The 19,000-nt window shown below is 35.9% G+C and overlaps 1 protein-coding gene across 2 annotated transcripts; it reads right to left on the bottom strand.

Moving 5' to 3' along the window:
* Positions 1-2,966: 2,966 nt before the first annotated feature.
* Positions 2,967-16,667, bottom strand: abhd8a (abhydrolase domain containing 8a). Of its 2 annotated transcripts, none has more exons than XM_084411357.1 (5): positions 16,356-16,667; positions 9,879-10,655; positions 7,881-8,051; positions 6,482-6,698; positions 2,967-3,582 (listed from the first exon to the last, which is right to left on the bottom strand). In XM_084411357.1, the coding sequence occupies exons 2-5, from the start codon at positions 10,640-10,642 to the stop codon at positions 3,331-3,333; spliced, it is 1,404 nt and encodes a 467-aa protein (XP_084267483.1). In that variant the 5' UTR covers positions 10,643-10,655; positions 16,356-16,667; the 3' UTR covers positions 2,967-3,330. The 2 variants fall into 2 exon arrangements, with proteins under 2 accessions (XP_084267483.1, XP_084267484.1); XM_084411358.1 differs by lacking the exon at positions 16,356-16,667 and adding an exon at positions 12,303-12,336.
* Positions 16,668-19,000: the final 2,333 nt, after the last annotated feature.

A 19,000-nucleotide genomic window follows, 5' to 3' on the forward strand; every position in this document is an offset into this window, starting at 1 on the left:
CTTCTATCAATCACACAGCAATCATTTAGCAGACTGAAAGGTCTAACGTTTCTTCTCAGCACATCAAAAAAAGGTTGACTTCAGTTGAATTAGGGTTAAGTTAGAGTAATTCAATGTTTTAATGTGTAGACGTGTTGTTAAAATGGGAATTTACAGTTATACTACTTTTCAAAAGTCTCTTCTGCTCATAAAGGCTGCATTTATTTTGATCAAAAATACAGTGATATTGTGAAATATTATTAGAATTCAAAAGGACTTTTTTTCTATGTGAATATATTTTCAAATGTAATTTATTCCTGTGATGCAAAGCTGAATTTTCAGTATCAATAATCAAGTCTTCAGTGTCACATGACCCTTCAGATATCATTCTAATATGATGATTTGATGCTCGAGAAACATTTCTGATTATTATCAATGTTGAAAACAGTTTTGCTGCTTCGTATTTTTTTTTTGTGGAAACCATGATGCAGTTTTTAAGGATTCTTTCATGAATAGAAAGTTCAAAAAAGAATATCATTTATTTGAAATAGAAATATTTCGTAACGTTTCACATCCTCACTGTTAATTTTGATCCATTTAATGCATCCTCACTGAAAAGTATTAATAATAATAAATAAATAAAAACGGTAGTGTCCTTGTTACATATGTTACATGTACGTACTATAGTAATAACAGTAAATGATGCATAATTACATGCAACTAACCCTCAACCAAACCCTAATCCTGTAGTAAGTACATGTAGTTACTTACTATTACTCAGTACTTAAATATATATTTACACTGTAACAATTCCACCTTAAAATAAAGGGTTACACTTTATTTTAAGGTTTCTTTGTTACACTGTAATTATATATTTAAGTACTGAGTAAAACTAAGCAACTACATGTACTCACTATAGGGTTAGGAATAGGGTTTGGTTTGCTTAAGGGGTTAGTTGCATGTAATTATGCATAATTAATAGTTATTACTATAGTAACTACATGTAACACGTGTAACAATGACACTGTAAAATAAAGTGTTAGTGTAACCAAAAAACCTTTGAACACTAGTGCATTCTTTTAAATTGCCCAAGTTTTCATTTTTATGTTTAACGCAGCACTTAATCAGCTCATTGTCTGTGTCCAATTATTATTATTAATATAATAAATATCTAAAAGTGTGGATTCAGCATTGTTAAAATGATAAGTGGACATTTGTTAATTACATAAATACCTGAAAATGTGTCCACCCATTCATCCGCTCTGACACGGGGATGTTCGACTGCTCGGGTTGCATAAACGCTCAATGAGATCTCACGATGTCTCAGTCATCTCTCAATGATCGCGAGGGTCACACGGACCAGACCTGCTGTTCTTAATCCAGTTTGCTCTCGACTACTGTTGCCATGGTAACCGACCGGAGGCGTTATTCTTTGCATAGACAGACGGTCTGTCCTATTTAGCAAATGCGTTGTCATCACATTGCACATGATTGAATCAACCTGATGATCAGATTCTCTAGACTTTCGTGCAGTTCTGCATATGAATGCACTGTGATACTATAGCTTATATCCTGTTTTTCCTCAGCACCATCATGTCATATTGTGGCCGGCAGCATCATTATAACTCTCTCTCTCTCTCTCTCTCACACACACCGTGCTTCTGCTCTAATGCCCGACTTTCTAGTTGCTAAGAGACGAACAAGTGCCAACTGGCATGAAATCTCCCATTGCGACGGTCAGTTTCCATGTGATGTTTTTGCTTGTCCTTCATGTGAACCAACATCTGTTGCTTTGTTGTTAAATTCATACAGTTTTGTTTCGAGTGAAATAATGTGTAGCTAGCATGAGTTCGTTTACAGTATGTAATCTTTCAAGGAGTGTTTTAACAGAATTCAGTATTTTATACGTCTGCGCTCGCTCTTAAACTCCAAGCGATGGATTTGCTTTATAAGGGAAGACGTGTTAAAATGTGTTGATTTCAATATATTAGTACTTGAATATCGCATAAATATGAACACGGACTCTGTACAAACGTCCGTTAAAGTCAACATGAAAGCGACCCTTTTATTACAACACATTTCTAATCACATTGTGCACAAAGTAAAATCTTTGTAATTGTACTGGTACTGTATACAACACACAATATGTCTTATTATTGAAGTGAAATGGGTTGAAAACAGGGCTTGACATTAACTTTTTCACCTAGTGCTTTTCCAAAGTTACTAGACACAATTTTGACTTTGATACCATGGGGAAAAACTCCCATATAGATATTTTTTAATATTATTGGCTGCAGGAATATTAGGCTGCTGTCACTTTAAGAACTGACGCACGGATCCATTATACTGTTACACGTGTGTTTTCTTTCTCAACTTAAACATAACTGACTGTGTTCACGTGAATACTCGCCAAGACCGTCATTTTGACATTATTTTGTGTGTGTTTGACTGTTTAAGTGCAATAAGCAACGAAATAGAACTCAGTTTAGTCCTGAGAGGCGGCTTTATGTGGATGTTTGAGCACAAAATCTGCGAAAATGAGTAAAATTATGCGCAATCCCACGGGGAAATTCAAGCCCTGTAACGGCAACAATATTCATCTGGAGCAAATGAATCGAGTGAGTGAGTGGAGGCGGGTTTGTGCGTCACTCGCTGTCGGAGAGATGAGAGAGAGAGAAAGCGCAGCTGGTAGTGTGTATCTATTCTGCGGAAAATTAGTATTGGAAGCGTTTCACAGTATCGATATGTATAGAAAAATCGATATGTTTGACAACACTACATCGCACTTAGTTTATCATTTCAAATGCCTTTTTATTAGACTACTGAAATTGATAAGTGTATATATTATAATATTCAACCTGCCAAAGTGTCTAATAGAAGTGACTGATGCAAACAACCGCATGTGTTAATGTCAAGCCCAGGTTGCAAACATTTCATGTTGACTTTAAACACTCTCTTGGTTTGGATTGCAATCGTTTTTTTTTTTTCTCATATCTTTCTCAGAGTTCAGTCCCGCCTGGACACCAACGCTTGAACACACTTTGATTTCGGACATCCAGTCCTTTTGTTTAGACAGCACAAGAAGGAAAGATATTGTCCAAAGGTAGCAGAGAGATACAAAGGCATCGTGATGTCATAAACCACCATCATTGGTTTAAAATCAGCTGCTTCTTTTCCCCTCGTCGCTAGTTCTCACCGAGAGTCTCTTTGAACGCGTGATTCTTCCTCACCCCCGCCTCGACACCCGCTAGGGACCATCTGACCAAAAATCAGCTCTCAGCCAAGGTGACGGTTTCAGCCTGCCATCAACAGCCTTCTGATTGCTTTACCCCAAAAACGTCAATCATCAGGTTACTTGTTAAGGGGCTTGTTGACCTTGGGAGTCCCTGTGATGTTGCCGTTGGCGACAGTGAGCGTCTGGACGGGTGTGACGTTGTTGACTGTTGTCTGGTCGGCTGTTACCTTGGTAACCGTGTTCTTTTTGGAATCGTCAGGTTCCCAGAGGAAGAACTCGTGCAGGAGCGTGTTGACCGTTTCGGGGCATTCCATCATCACCATGTGACTGCCTTCCTCGATTACTTTCAGGAATGCAAACAAGAGGATCTGAAATAAAGACAATTTACATTGTGAAAAATATACATTTTCTAAAGTGTAAATTATATTATGTGTTTATTATGGTGGAATATTATATAATAGCATTTATATATAAATCACATAACTTAAATATTTTTTAAACCTTTACATACCTTACAAAAATATATTTTTATAATGTATTTATATAGATATTATTTTAATATAATAAAGAAATAAAAAAATCTATATTTATTATATTTACCTTATATTTAAATAAACATGCACGCGCACACACGCGCACACACAAACATATATATATATAGACATGTATTTGTAAATGTTTATGTAAATAATGTATTTATAAAATATACCATTTTAATGTATATGTATATATAATTTATTCTAATTTCTAATTAATAAATAGTACAATTAAATAATTAATAGTAATAAAATATATATATATATATTATAATAAAAATGAATTAATGTAAATTGTATGTAAATGACAATTCAAATACTAAAATATTTTTGAATGTATTTTGTCAATTTTATTTGAATAATAAAGAAATTAAATTTTTTTATATTTGCTATTAAATTTGTTTACAAATAAATACGCACATTATATACACACAAGTATATAAATATATAATAGACATGTATTTGTAAATGTGTATGTAAATAATGTATTGATAAAATATTTTTAATATATAATGGTAATAATAATTTAGATAATTAGATAATTTAATCTAATTTCTAATAATGAATAAAAAATAAAATAATAATAAAAGTATAATAAATATATTATAATTATATATCGTTATAATTATTATAATAAAAATAAATTTATATAATTTATATGCAAATGACATTTAAATACTATATAAATAATACATAATATTCATATATATGTATGTATGTATATATGTATGTGTGTGTATATATATATATATATATATATATGTGTATATATATATATGTATGTATGTGTGTGTATATATATATGTATGTATGTATATATATATATATATAAATATAAATTCCATATAAACAATCAAAAATATTTCAATTATATATATCAATTATAAAACTAATGTAAAACTTTTTATTTTGTTTGTTTGTATATCAGTGATGATCAGACAATCAGTCTTATAATTTGAGCTAAACGTTGTATTTTCTTTTTTTTCTTTCTTTTTTACATTTGTGGCCTGCAGGAAGTCCTAACTGACGTCAGCAAGAGTTCAATGAGCAGTACAATGAGACGCCATTGTTTGATTCACAGCACATCTGCATGAGGACATGTGTAACGCTCCTCTACTCATGAACAGCCCCGTACAGCACAGAGACACTCTTGTGTTGAAGAGTCATGAGTGAGCCAACATCACACACACACACACACACACACACACACACTGACTGCAAGCAAAGCCTGCATCCCAATTCACATACTATTCATCCTGCATACAATACAAGATTAGATTTTTGTGAGTCTCACAAAAAATGTTACGCTAACCTTTTCCCACAAAATCAAAAACATTAGTGTTCAGCTTGAATGATGCGAAAACACATCTAAAATGGGGAAAAGCTGTGCGACTGACATTACAAATAGTCAATAAGAAATCAGGGGGAAGTTGCATAAACATAGCCATTATGTTAAGAAATAGAGTGTAACTGGATCCGGAAATATATATATTTTTCATTCATTTTTCCCATAGGGATTTTAAAATAGATTGTTAAAGAGTTATTAGTCATGAAACAAGCCAAGCAGCAACAGGGTGAATCACAACAATACAAACTTTGATTTGAAGCAAAGTTTTCTTTAAATGAACAGCATAATCAAATTAAAAATGATGGAGAAATATAAAGCTACTCATTTACAAAAGTTGATTATATATATGAAAACAATATATTTTAAGTTTATTGCAAAATATGAATATAATTTTTTAGTATTATGAGATCGTAGAGAGATCGACTCGATTACGTTTCATGGGAGTGGGCGGAGCTAAAGAGCTCTTTTGGAGCGTGTTGCTTTTTTCGACTCTGATTGGTGGATTTTTCTGCACAGCATCATGGGTAATGTAGTTTTTCACCAGGAATTCCACTGTTAAACACGATTATTTTAAAACTAAGCTGAAATAATGTGGGCTGACGGCTTCAACAGAAGCAAATACCATCCATTAACAACCTCGTAGCTCACAGTATTTCTGTCTTTAGAGGTTTATAAGTTATCGATTAAAATAAATTTCCCTATGGAGAAAAGTAATGGAGTTTTTACTTCCAGAACCCGACTGTTGCGCTCTATTAAGATGTCAAGTGAAAAAAATTAAATAATTAAGACTAGTCTAGGGAGTTTGTGCAACCTTCTTCTTTTTACAGACTGACAAAAGCGGATCACAGCAATTCACAGAAACAACTGGAATCCAGGCACCAAAAAATGTATTTTGTTGAATTTTGGGGTAAAATCATACCCATAGGTTACATATTGTATTGACAACTCATCAATTAAATATTTACCATCTTATATTCTGCATAACTGCGCAAATTTTTGTCAGCATTTATTTAAAAAAAAATATATATCCATTATAAGCCTTGTGTTCTACAAAGGGGGATGATTAGATAATGTTAGACAAGCATAGTTTTCCTCACAAAGCAAGTTTAGTTAGAGAGGTAATCTACATTAAATACTGCTATGATATATAAATACTTTGTAAAAAAATAATAATAATAAATCCTATAAAATAGGCTTAATTTTTTTATGCAAAATCTAATTTTACATTCCTTTCTTTTGTTTTTGAGTTGAATTATGACCTGGACATGTTCTTAACTGCTGAAACCACCAGCAAAAATCATGCATTTCGTGCACAGTAGAAGTATGTGATTAGTGACGCAGCCAAATCTCAGCACAATGAAAATAGATCTGATTTGCACGAACCTCTGCCATCCGCTGATCCTCATCAATTGGTACAAACTTGTCATACATGCCGTGCACCAGCAGTATGGGTACGGTCAGCTCCGCGTGGTAGACTTCATCCCCCTCGGGCCAGTACTGACCGCTCATCATCGCTCGCAGGACGAACGGAGAGACGTTAAACGCGTTTCCCTCTTTCAAAAGCTGCTTCTCTTTCGCACCCTGCCTGGCGAAACCAGCTCTGTGTGGAGAACACAACAACACACATGCTTACTAACAACGACCGTGGACTTTTTGCAGAAGTCATTACAGAAACCAGGTTTTTTTTGTTTGTTTTTGTTTTTACATCTTTGAATATTACTACTGCTATATATGTATATATGATCATTGTTCTACATATATATTAGGAAACTTATAATAGAGATGTACACATACTCAACACAATTTTACACACATGCTTCACATAATTACACATACATCCTATATTCCGTTTGATGTGTTTTGTTTTGATGGTATCGTCTCTAACTGTGTTTTGTCTTATGTTCTGCTTTAACAAAAAAAGAGAAAAAAAAGAAAGTGGAGATGTTTTTTCTTCTTCTCCCATTCTCTTGTTTTTCTTTTTCCTTATTACATCTTTGAATATTACTACTGCTATATACAGGGTTCCCACACTTTGGTTAACTTCAAATTCAAGGAGCGTTCAAGGACTTTCCAGGTCCAATACCCTCAAATTCAAGGACTTAATGTGGGGACACATTTGTAGTGTCGAACAACAAACGTTAAGGTTCCACCGTAGTTGTTTTGTGCGCGTGTGAACGCCATGGCAACGTACAACACAAAGTACCTCACGCGGGAAACACTTAACGTAACGCATAAATGCGCGTAGCTAACGTAAATCAAGCAAGCTAGTGTGCATAGGCCACGAAGTGTTGGCGAATTAACACATTAGCGGACCGGAGGGAATAATATGGATTTTTTTTCCAGAAAACGAAATAAACAAAATAAATTCAAGCACTTTCAAGGAACTGTCTCTATTATGTTCATTTTCAAAAAACTTTCAAGGGCCTTGACATTTTTTTTCTTCAGATTCACAAACTTTCAAGGATTTCAAGGACCCGTGGGAACCCTAATATATGTATATTGTACGGTGACCGGGAGGGGACATGTTCGGTTCACTTAGTTTTGTCGTGGCCACAACATATCAACTCGTGGGAACGTGATAATATGTTGTTGCCACAAACTATTAATTTGTGGGAACGTGATATTAAGTCGTGGGAAGGATTTAATCCTACACACACTTCACATAATTACACGTACATCCTATATTCTATATTATCCTATATACAGTGTTTTGTTTTGATGGTACCGTCTCTAACTGTGTGTTTATCTTATGTTCTGCTTTAATAAAGAGAAAGTGTGTTACTTGAGGAAGCTCCAGGCGAGGCACGGGGACAGACAGTGCAGGACACAGGAGGGCAGCTGGAAGATTGAGCACAGACTCGGTTCCAGCGCCGTCGGGCCGCCTCCGTTGATCATCACCACCTTATGCACCTGCTCCGGATACTCGTGTGCCAGGAACGTACAGAACGACACCCTTCACACGAACAAAACGGTGATCCGGGGTTAGCAATAATTGCTCATGAAAACATGCCAGGAAGAAACACAGCAGGCTTTTGTGAATTATAGAGCTATTCAGTTAATGCGACCGAAATCATTCATGTAGGCTCAACGGATTAGAAGTAGACCTCAATTTTATTTATGTATATGTGGACCGAAGACAATTAAATTCAGTCAGGACGAAATGTATAGCATTTGTGTTGGTTTAGCTCATTTTATTTATCATAATTATTTATTATAATTTAATCAAGCAGCAAAAACATAATTTTTTCAGTGTACTGTAGCAATCACAAGCTTGGACACACTTGACTAAATCAATTTAGTAATATTTATACACTATTATAGTATTTGTTAATATTTTGAATTAGCTTTCATATTCATTTTAGTTTTAAGTAATTTTGTTTGTGCATGTCATTTTTATTATTATTTTACTTTATAGTTTAAATTCTATTTATTTCTGTTAGTTTCCGAGGTAACAAGTTTTTTAACTCTTATTTTAGTGATTATTAATTATTTTTGTTTTAGTTTTAGTTACCTATGACACTGCACTAAATTTGTTTTTAGTGTTTTTAATGTATTCTCCCTTTTCCCATCGCATATCAGCTCGGAGTAGCCTTTATTTTAAATAAACATTAAGAAAATATTCAAAAAGGGAAAATAAAGTGCCTAACGGGTACTTAATAGTAGGAATAAAGTGTTTATCAGATAGGGTTAGGGGTAGGTGTAGTGAGGGCTTTATTGTCCCAATAAGGCTGCATTCATATAATCATTTTAAAAAATATAATCATTTACACTGAATGTTGTCATTATTGCATATACTGTTTTATAATGTACTACAATAGTATCTGCCACTATTTGCAGTAAGTATAAATTGCATCTAACTACTATTTACAGTTAGTGTAAATAGCATCTGCCATGAATTACATCTTAACATATATTACAATAGAAAACAGTTGTAATAATATTTAGCAATATTGCGTTTTTTACTGTATGTTCAATCAAATAAATGCAGCCTTGGTGAGCAGAAGAGTTCAAAAACATTAATGGTAACGCTACAATAAGGTTCATCAGTTAACATTACTTAAATACCTTAGTTAACATGAACTAAGAATGAACAATATTTCTACAGCATTTATTAATCTTACTTAATATTAATTTCAATATGTCATTAAAATCAAAGGTTAACATTAGTTAATGCACTATGAACTAACATGAACAAACAATGAACAGCTATATTTTTATTAACTAGCATTAACAAAGATTAATAAATACTGTAAAAAATGTATTGCTCATTGTTAGCTCATGTTAGTAAATACATTAAGTAATGAACCTTATTGTAAATTGTTACCACATTAATAAATCTTAATTATTCCAAACTTTTAACCAGCTGTATTTTTATTAACTAACATTAACAAAGATTAATAAATACATGTTAGTAAACACATTAAGTAATGAACCTTATTGTAAATTGTTACCACATTAATAAATCTTAATTATTCCAAACTTTTAACCAGCTGTATTTTTATTAACTAACATTAACAAAGATTAATAAATACATGTTAGTAAATACATTAAGTAATGAACCTTATTGTAAATTGTTACCACATTAATAAATCTTAATTATTCCAAACTTTTAACCAGCTGTATTTTTATTAACTAACATTAACAAAGATTAATAAATACATGTTAGTAAATACATTAAGTAATGAACCTTATTGTAAATTGTTACCACATTAATAAATCTTAATTATTCCAAACTGTTAACCAGTAGTGTGTGTGCGTTGGGTAGAAAGGCAGCGCCTACCCGTATGAGTGACCAATCAGGATGTTCCGTTTCCTCGCATATCTTTTGAATATGGCGCGCAGGTCCTCTGCGAGTGCGTAGAAGGTGTACGCCGCCGCTATCTGAGGAGCAATGCTGGCGCCGTGACCCGCCAAATCAGGAGCGATGACCTCGTAACCCAACCGAGAGAAGAAGTCCAGCTGCCTCCCCCAGATGTCCAGCGAGCCGCCCACGCCGTGGATGAAGAACAGCGCCACGTCCGAATGCGTCCCCTTACAGCTGCTGATGCAGCGCTGCGTGTCGATCAGCACGGTGCGCTTGGGTTTCCGTCGCCTGCGTCTGGGTGGAGGAGCGGGCTTCTGCTGGTCAGAGATGAGCAGAGGTGGAGCAGGTTTGGGGTCCGGGGAGGACGGTGCGGTGGTGTAATCCGACAGCTCCACCTCCACCGTGCTGCACTGTTCCACGTCTCCGTTCTGGCACTGCAGGATCTCGGAGTGGAGGACATCTCCCAGGTTCTCGATCACCAGCTGGCCGTTGCGGTACACCGTGATCTTGCGCTTGCAGTGGACGCTGCTGCTGTTGTTGCTGCTCGGCTCTGGTTGTTCGTCTGTGGTTGCGGGACGTTCGGGGAGAATGTGGCGCACGCGAAGAACCCGGCCTGGCTTCACCTCCACAAACTCGAATCCATCGGCGGGCTTGCCGTCAGATGACTTAACCGGCAACACCACGCTGGTCGTCTTTCCCCACAGACAGCAGAAGATGCTCTCGGTGATGCTGGTCAACATGTCGGCGGTTTACCTGAAGACACACAAATACAATTACAGTCACTTTGGGGGAATATTATGTATAATATATAGTTTTCAAGTCTTTTAAAAAGGCATCTGAAATGATAAACTAAGTGCAATGTAGTGTTCGATTCTGAAATATCTGAAACGCTTCCGATACTCATTTTCCACAGAATAGATTTACGATACCAGCTGTGCTTTCCCTCTCTCTCTCTCTCTCATCTCTCCGACTGCGAGTGACACACAAACCCGCCTCCACTCACTCACTCGATTCATTTGCTCCGGATGAATATTGTTGCTGTAAGAGGGCTTGAGTTTTTGTGTTGGATTGAGCATAATTTTACTCACAGATTTTGTGCTCAAACATCCACATAAAGCCGCCTCTCAGGACTAAACTGAGTTCTTTTTCGCTGCTTATTGCACTTAAACAGTCAAATACACGCAAAATAATGGCAAAATGCCTGTCTTGGTGAGTATTCACGTAAACACAATCAGTTGTGTTTTATGTGGATGTAAACAGTCGAGAAAGAAAACGCACGTGTAACAGTATAATGGATCCGTGCTTCATAAGAACTTTTATCTGGAATAAAAAATATAGCTTAAGTTAGAAAATAATAGTAAAGAATGATTTTATTCTTAAGAATGTTTTGTGAATCCGGAATCCAATTTAAAAAAAGAATCCTGTTTGTTTTCATAATCATTCATTGTAATAACTCAGATTTGCCCTTGTATATTTTTCAACGAATATTTTCAATTTGCAACTTGTTCAGTCAATTTCATATGAATAAAATAAATGCATCTAAAAAAAATTTACTTGAAATGAATTTCTTGTTTCACTCAGAAGTAAAATGGTCACACATTTCCTCTTCAGAACCGAAGGGACTGTTTACGAACCACAGGTCAAACCATTACCACAGACGTTCTGCACTTTATCCAGGATTAGGAGGAAACAAGTCCAGTTCTGCTCCCGATTTAACTTTCACCCAGTTCGGTGAGTTTAAATCTTCCTAACATCATTTTAGCTCCTGTTGCACTAATGCGGTGTGATCTGGTTATGGTGGATATTGTCGAAGCCTCCAGTCTTTGTGTGTGTGAGCTGCACAAAAGAAGCGCTGCATTGCTGTTCCTGCGAGCGACAGTAATGACAGATGCTGTCAGCAGAGCTTTCACAAACACACCGTGAAAAATGCAAACTACACTGCAGAGAGAGAGATCCAGAGAGCCTGGACGCTTTCTGATATGGAAGCCCATAGGGAAGAAATAAGATCTCTCGTATCTCAAATGTTTCTCCTAAACAGCAACGACATTAAATAGAGAGAGAGAGAGAGATGTTTCCTTAGGAAAAAAAAAACGTGTCTCCAATAGAGTTTCAGAAAAGATCTGCAATCAAAAGTCAGAAATCTCAATATGATCTCAAACATTTCTCATCAAATTGTTAAATTGCTGTTCACATACATTCTTCAGCTCTATACTCTTACTATTGACTCACTTGTGCCGCTTTTTCATTACTTCTATGACTTTAAGGGGAAACATCTGAGATAATTGCTACTCCATGCCACCAGACCATCAAGTATCCTCAGCTTTAAAAGAGCAACATCTGAGCACATAAACTCCTATATAAGCACATAAAAAGTATTAAAATGCACACACACACACTCACCCATGCAATTAATCGCAGTAAAAGCAAGTTACAGTGGGAACAGAGCGAGCTGCATGTTGGATCTTGCCAGTGGAATCCTAGTAGAGAAGATGATTCACATTGTGACCTAAACAAGGATCTAAAAATAGCCCGGGCTCTTCCAATGTGCTTCCCATGGGAACTAATGGAGAAAGTGTCCTGCATTGAACGTGAATACGATAATACCTGCATGCAAGTCAATACACCTATACAGCTGTGATTGTTTCTTAGAAGTGAATGCGGTTCCTGAATCCTGTGGGATATTTACAGCGGTCGATATCTGTGCCGGCTATATTAGATTTATAGTCAAACCCAAGGCAATGAGACATCAAAACAGACAGCAGGTCATCAGTATGCGCTGGAGGCTTCCTAGATAAATGACGTACATAAGACTGAGTTATTAGTGAGCATGATTTGCTGATCGTGTGGCGGATATCGCAGAGGAAAATGTTTTGATGTAATGAAAAAATAATCTAAATTAATTTTGATTATTTTCTGGTAATGTAAATTAAATTGTGCATTGAAAAAAGTTAAGTTAAAAGGAATTGCTAGTCAATTTCACAAATAATTACAAAGAAAGGGCAAGCAACACACTGAATTAAACATGAAACTCAAGTAGAAAGACTGAAATAGTGTTTTCTTGTAAAATTGAAAAGAAAAAGATGTTTATTTACAACTTGCAAAAAAAAGTAGCTATAACTGTATGATATAAAATATGTAAATGTACAGAAAGATTCATTATTTTCTGGTGCAAGAAAAATTGTAGCTAGAACGGTCATTGCAACATAACTATTATTTAAATGTGAACAATTAAACAATGTAAACGTGTATATGTACGGAAAGGTGAATTATTTTCTAATTTAAAGAAATTGTAGCTGTAACTCATATTGCAATATAATTTCATGTGTAAATGTAAACATAATATGTAGTGTGTAAATGTACAGAAAGATTAATTATTTTATAGTGCAAGCTCATGAAATATAATTTAATATGTAAATTTAATATTTAATATGTAAACATGCACAGAAACAGGAATTATTTTCAGCATATTATTTTCTTGTTGTTTTTAAGCCTACATTTGCTGAAGTAGGTCTCCAGTTATTTGTCTTTCAGCAGAATGCTGTTGGTGTTTTTACTGCTGTTTGCTAATATATTCACAGTCATCAACTCTGTCCTCCGTCTCGCTCTTCTGAAATGTTTCCCTTGTCTTTCACAGCCCTATATCAGTCAGCAGACAGCCGCTTTCACAAAGGAAGTGACACGTTTATGACAGGCCAAACTTCCTGTTCTACAGCTAGAGACATAAATCCACATGCCCATTCAGACATACTAAAATAGAAATTTAAATTTAAATTTAAATTGAAGTCTACAAATGTGACCCTGGATCACAAAACCAGTCACGAGTCGCACTGGTATATTTGTGGCAATAGCCAACAATACATTGCATGGGTCAAAATTATCGATTTTTCTTTTATGCCAAAAATCATTAGGATATTAAGTAAAGATCATGTTCCATGAAGATATTTTGTAAATTTCCAACCGTAAATATATAAAACATGTATTTTTGTGAGTGAATGCAGCACAATCGTGAACATAAAAGCACAAAATGTTTTGATTTTTTTGCACCCTCAGATTCCAGATGTTCAATAGTTGTATCTCAACCAAATATTGTCCTATCCTAACAAACCACACATCAATGGACAGCTTATTTATTCAGCTTTCAGATGATGTATAAATCTCAATTGCAAAAATTTGACCCATGTGACTGGTTTTGTGTTCCAGGGTCACAAATAATAAAGCAACAAACATGATTCGTCATCATTAACTCAATCTCTTCCTGTCCTTCACCTGCTCGCTTTTTAGCAGATTCATCTCGAGGGCCGATACATTATTCAGACTCAGTGAGAGAAGGTTTTTAGTGGTGATGTATTATTAATCATATTGAGGAGCTGGTGCAAAACATCTTAGCCTTGTCTTGCTATTTTGTGTTTCTTGTAATAACTAATTAAATATTTTTAGATATTATCAACCACTTATAACTGCAATCAAACTGCTATTTCTAGTCACTGAGGTCGTAATCATATACAGTGGTCTTAAACACTACACGTACAAATGTCTATGCAAGTGTCATTCATTTTAAAGATGCTGCAACATCAATATTGATGAAGGAGAGTGAAGTTAGTGTAGAGAAAGCAAGATTTGAGTCACTTGCTGATATTTTGTATCTAATGCATTGACATTCTGGCGTTTTTGACCGCTCAGATGTTGCTCGGGGTCAGATTTACAGTAGCAGTTTTGTCTCGGGTCTTTCCCGCATATGTAAAGACCTTCCGGGATCCTCTAGGAATTGCTGTTTTTTGCTGGAGTGCTACTCTCAGCTTCTGCAGCGGTGAAAGTGTCGACTTCAGCACCTACGCTAAAATCAATGCCGCAGGCTGATCCCGCCACAGCACATCTCTGGGTATTACACAATCGAGTAAGAGCTCCGTCCGAGATCTTCTGTCGGTCAAACACAGAGACGCATGATTTGTTTTTCAAACGCAGATGCAAATGAGATCAAATTGAGTGTGATTATTTACAATTGACTAGAAAATTGTTGATTATTCATTGACTCTTTTTGAGGGTTGAATGGCCAAATTGCATGTAATTAATCATCCTGGCGGTAAAATAGGCTGCGATTGCCGTTTTATCTCGATATCTCTTGTCTTTTAAAGTTATGCAAAAGCTTTGTCTGAGGCAAACGCCAAGACGAGCCAGAGAAGTACAAGCGTTTTGAGGTTGAGCAGATGATGACTGATTTTTTCGTTTGTGGGTGAACTCTTTCTTTAAACATAAGGCAGATAGAAAAATAATTGATAGCAAGTTCAGTATCAATGCAACAGTGAGATAGAGGAGGAAACATCGATCTGCCAATTAGCTAATGATTCTCCAGCATCAGGTGCTGTTCACCACATCTCCACAGGGAAGATCATTACGGATGAAGTTGCTCAAAGAGGACGAGGAAAAGTCTATCTAAAGTAGATTTATTATGCATTAGTACTTTCCCCAATGCTGCTTTACTGTATGTAATGTCATCGCACTAATCTGTGTACTTCTTTTTCACGTTGCAGGTTAAATAATAAAAGCAAAAACCCCCTTGCATGAATCAAAACTACAAGAAGTTGAACTCTCAATAGATTAAACCGATATCTAATTAGAGTTTTATTACCTCTCTGACTATAAAAGATATTACATATTTTTTTCTAGCAGGAACTCTTGTTGCAATGAACAAGCTTGTCAGTCTCCGTTTGTATCAATATTACGGTTTTCTTTTGCCATTCCCTGTGTATTCTGGTCAGTTATGTTTTGACTTACTGCAAGAATGCACTGCATATTACTGGGAAATTGATTGATTTTAATTTCACCCTGGTCTTGCTATTGAACGATGGTGGCATATAATATTTCACATGAAAGAAACGGTTCCATTCGCACATGAAACCCAAAGCAAACTCTTGCATGCATTGCCCCACATTTGCCGAGTGGGAGTGTGTTTTGGTGTGTCATCACTCAGTCTGCAATGCAGAATTGGAGTATGTGGGCACTAGGCAGGCTGTTGTACAGTACGCTGATTTGTAACCTACATTAAGAACACTATGTACAGTCTCAATGAAGCCGACTCGTTATCCACAAGGGTTTAGTGTGTCATTGAAGCATGCTCAGAATGCAAGTCATTTCATCTAAGTAAGGATGGTGTTTTAATAAATGATGCACTGCAATGCATCAGCACAACCCCTCCAGTCACAATGATGCCTCATTAACCTTAGAATTTTTTGCAATTAATGTTAATATTGTCTTGCATCCTAGAGCAGGTTTCCATGCAAAACATGTACACATCAGTGACATTGATTGATTGATTGATTGATTGGTTGCTGCGCAACGCATTGGTTTGCAAAACACACTGCACACTACATACAGCATCACACTTTAATGTAGAGACGGTTAACTAGCAACCTTACGTTATGCATATGCAATGTGATTTTGAAATATGATTCTTACCTGGATCTATGTCTGTGAGACGAATTTGCAAGCGCTCTAAATTACGCACCAAAATTTCTTGCAGGGTTTAAGATCTCTCGAAACACAGTGAAAGCAATTAAAATACATCGAATCTGTTAGTTCAACTCACTAATGTAATTTAAATCGGATTCTGCAGAGGAGATGATTTGGCATCTTCATTCTAATCTAGATTTAAGGCAGATGTGAGCAAACGCATTCGGGTGCACAGAGATAAAGATGCCGTTCCAGCGTCGGGTGAAGTGCTCCTCTCAGCATCCTCATCCTCATCCTCACGCCTGGGTTATTATCCAGCCCAGTGCCCTTGTTTTCTCCGGGAGTCGGGAACCATGTCTCGGTTCGTGTTCTGTTTGACTGACAGGAGGTGTAACGAACTGTATGGCTTCCTGCAGTGAGTTTCGACCAATGCAGTCTCTTCTAGTGCTGTTGCTATGCCCAGAAGAGAGAGAGAACGCAAAAGAGCACCAGTTTATAGCCCAGTACAGCACATATAAACATATGCCATATACTGTATAGGCTAAACACGAACGTATGACTTTTTTAGTTTTTACTGACACTCTCTTCCAAATATTTTTGTTAGCCAATCTAAATTTAAGCAAAACACTTTTTTTTTTTGTGGTCTACCTTTGACATGTAAATTCATAATAGTCATTATGACAATAAGTATACGTTCCATAAAAGCTGCATGATTCTGGATAAATTGAGAATCAACAACTAAACAAAATGACATGTAATATACTAGAGGTTCTGACAAAATGTTAATTGCTGCAGTCTATTTAAAATGTTTAATCAATTTGAATGATTTTTTTTTTTAAATGGTTTGACTGAATGACTCAATCATAAATACTTCACTTGTTTCATTACTGTATGAATCTCTTGAATTAATGATTTAATGACTCAATCATAAATGTCAGCGTTTTTGAACGAATTTCTTGAATTAATGATTTAATGACTCACTCATAAATGTCAGCGTTTTTGAACGAATCTCTTGAATTAATGATTTAATGACTCAATAATAAATGTCAGCATTTTTGAACGAATCTCTTGAATTAATGATTTAATGACTCACTCATAAATGTCAGCGTTTTTGAACGAATCTCTTGAATTAATGATTCAATGACTCAGTAAATGTCAGCGTTTTTGAACGAATCTCTTGAATTAATGATTCAATGACTCAGTAAATGTCAGCGTTTTTGAACGAATCTCTTGAATTAATGATTCAATGACTCAGTAAATGTCAGCGTTTTTGACCTGTCTTGATTGAATGATTGAATGACATAGAGGGTTTTCACCTACGTCACGATTTGGTCAGTTACCCGGATGCGCGGCCATATTGGAGGTACTCGGATGTAAACAACAGCATGAATTGCACTGTTTATGTACTACTGAACACATTGTTACACTAATTTCTGATGTCTAAACCACGGGAACAACACATGGAAGCTGCGAAATCATATATAGAAGGACTTAAAGCAGGAAAGAGCTCAACATTTTGACAAACTTAAGGTAATATGTGGTAAAGATCTGAACGAGCTAGCTTCTCCAACTAGTCCTTACTTCTATTTCGACATTGGCTACGTTCAGATTGTCAGTCCAAAAAAAAAGCACATGAAATCCGTTTCAAGCTACATCCATATGTGGTTTAATATCCTATTCAAATCACATATCAGGAAATCCACCAGTCTGAACGCTCTTTCGCGTGGTTTATGTGACTTTCTCACGCCACGTAAAATGTAAACATCAGACGTTGTTATAGGGAACATGCTGAAAGTCGCTGCCGAAACAAGGCTGTGTTGTTGCAAAGTGCCGAACAAGCAGAAAATTATTATTTTTGAAAAGTATTTTGAAACCGGCGCGGAAAAAGAGTTGTGCATACACCAGCCTCCTACAGTTCTGCAGCTCGAGACGCAGTAGTCCAGCGCAGCGGCTACACATCTCCATATTGTAAAATTTAAATAAGAAAACATTTATATTGCAAATGCAACAAACCCCTCCATCAACGCAACATCATTGCCGTGTTGTCAAAGAGCTGCGTGGACACACAAATCGGACCTGAACAGTTGCAATACAGTGTGGACATCATTTTAGATCATATTCCAATCGGATACAAAGATAATCGGATTGACAGTGTGTATGTACCCATAGTTAACTATTTTACGTCAAAATTTTAGCCATAGTTAACGCTTCATTTACACATGTGGCTGATGCTGTGCCTCTCTCAACCACAAACGCCATCTTTCATCAGTTTTTTGCACTCTTCTCTTTAACTTTCGGCAGTCTATAGAACTAGAAATGTTTTTTCTCGGTGCGACCGATGAGTACAGACCAAAACTTGACCATTTTTTCAGAAGCAATAATCAGCCAAATTTGCGAGTCCGTTCAGTTCAATGGCACTGTTTACGTCTCAGTGCCTCCAAAATGGCCGACTTCCGGATTGATGACGCGTCGTGAAAACCCTCTATACATTTTTAAGTCACTTGTCGCCACCTACAGTACTGGTGTAACGATTTTAACAGTCATTTTTTCCGTGATAAGGCATATTTATCCACCCCAAATTTCCATGACTAATGCTTAGTTATTTTGTGTTTGTATCTAGCGTTTTAAGAAAATTAAATATAATTTAATTG

This window comes from Rutilus rutilus, assembly GCF_951802725.1.
Source record: "Rutilus rutilus genome assembly, chromosome: 6".
Taxonomy (NCBI): Eukaryota; Metazoa; Chordata; class Actinopteri; order Cypriniformes; family Leuciscidae; genus Rutilus; species Rutilus rutilus.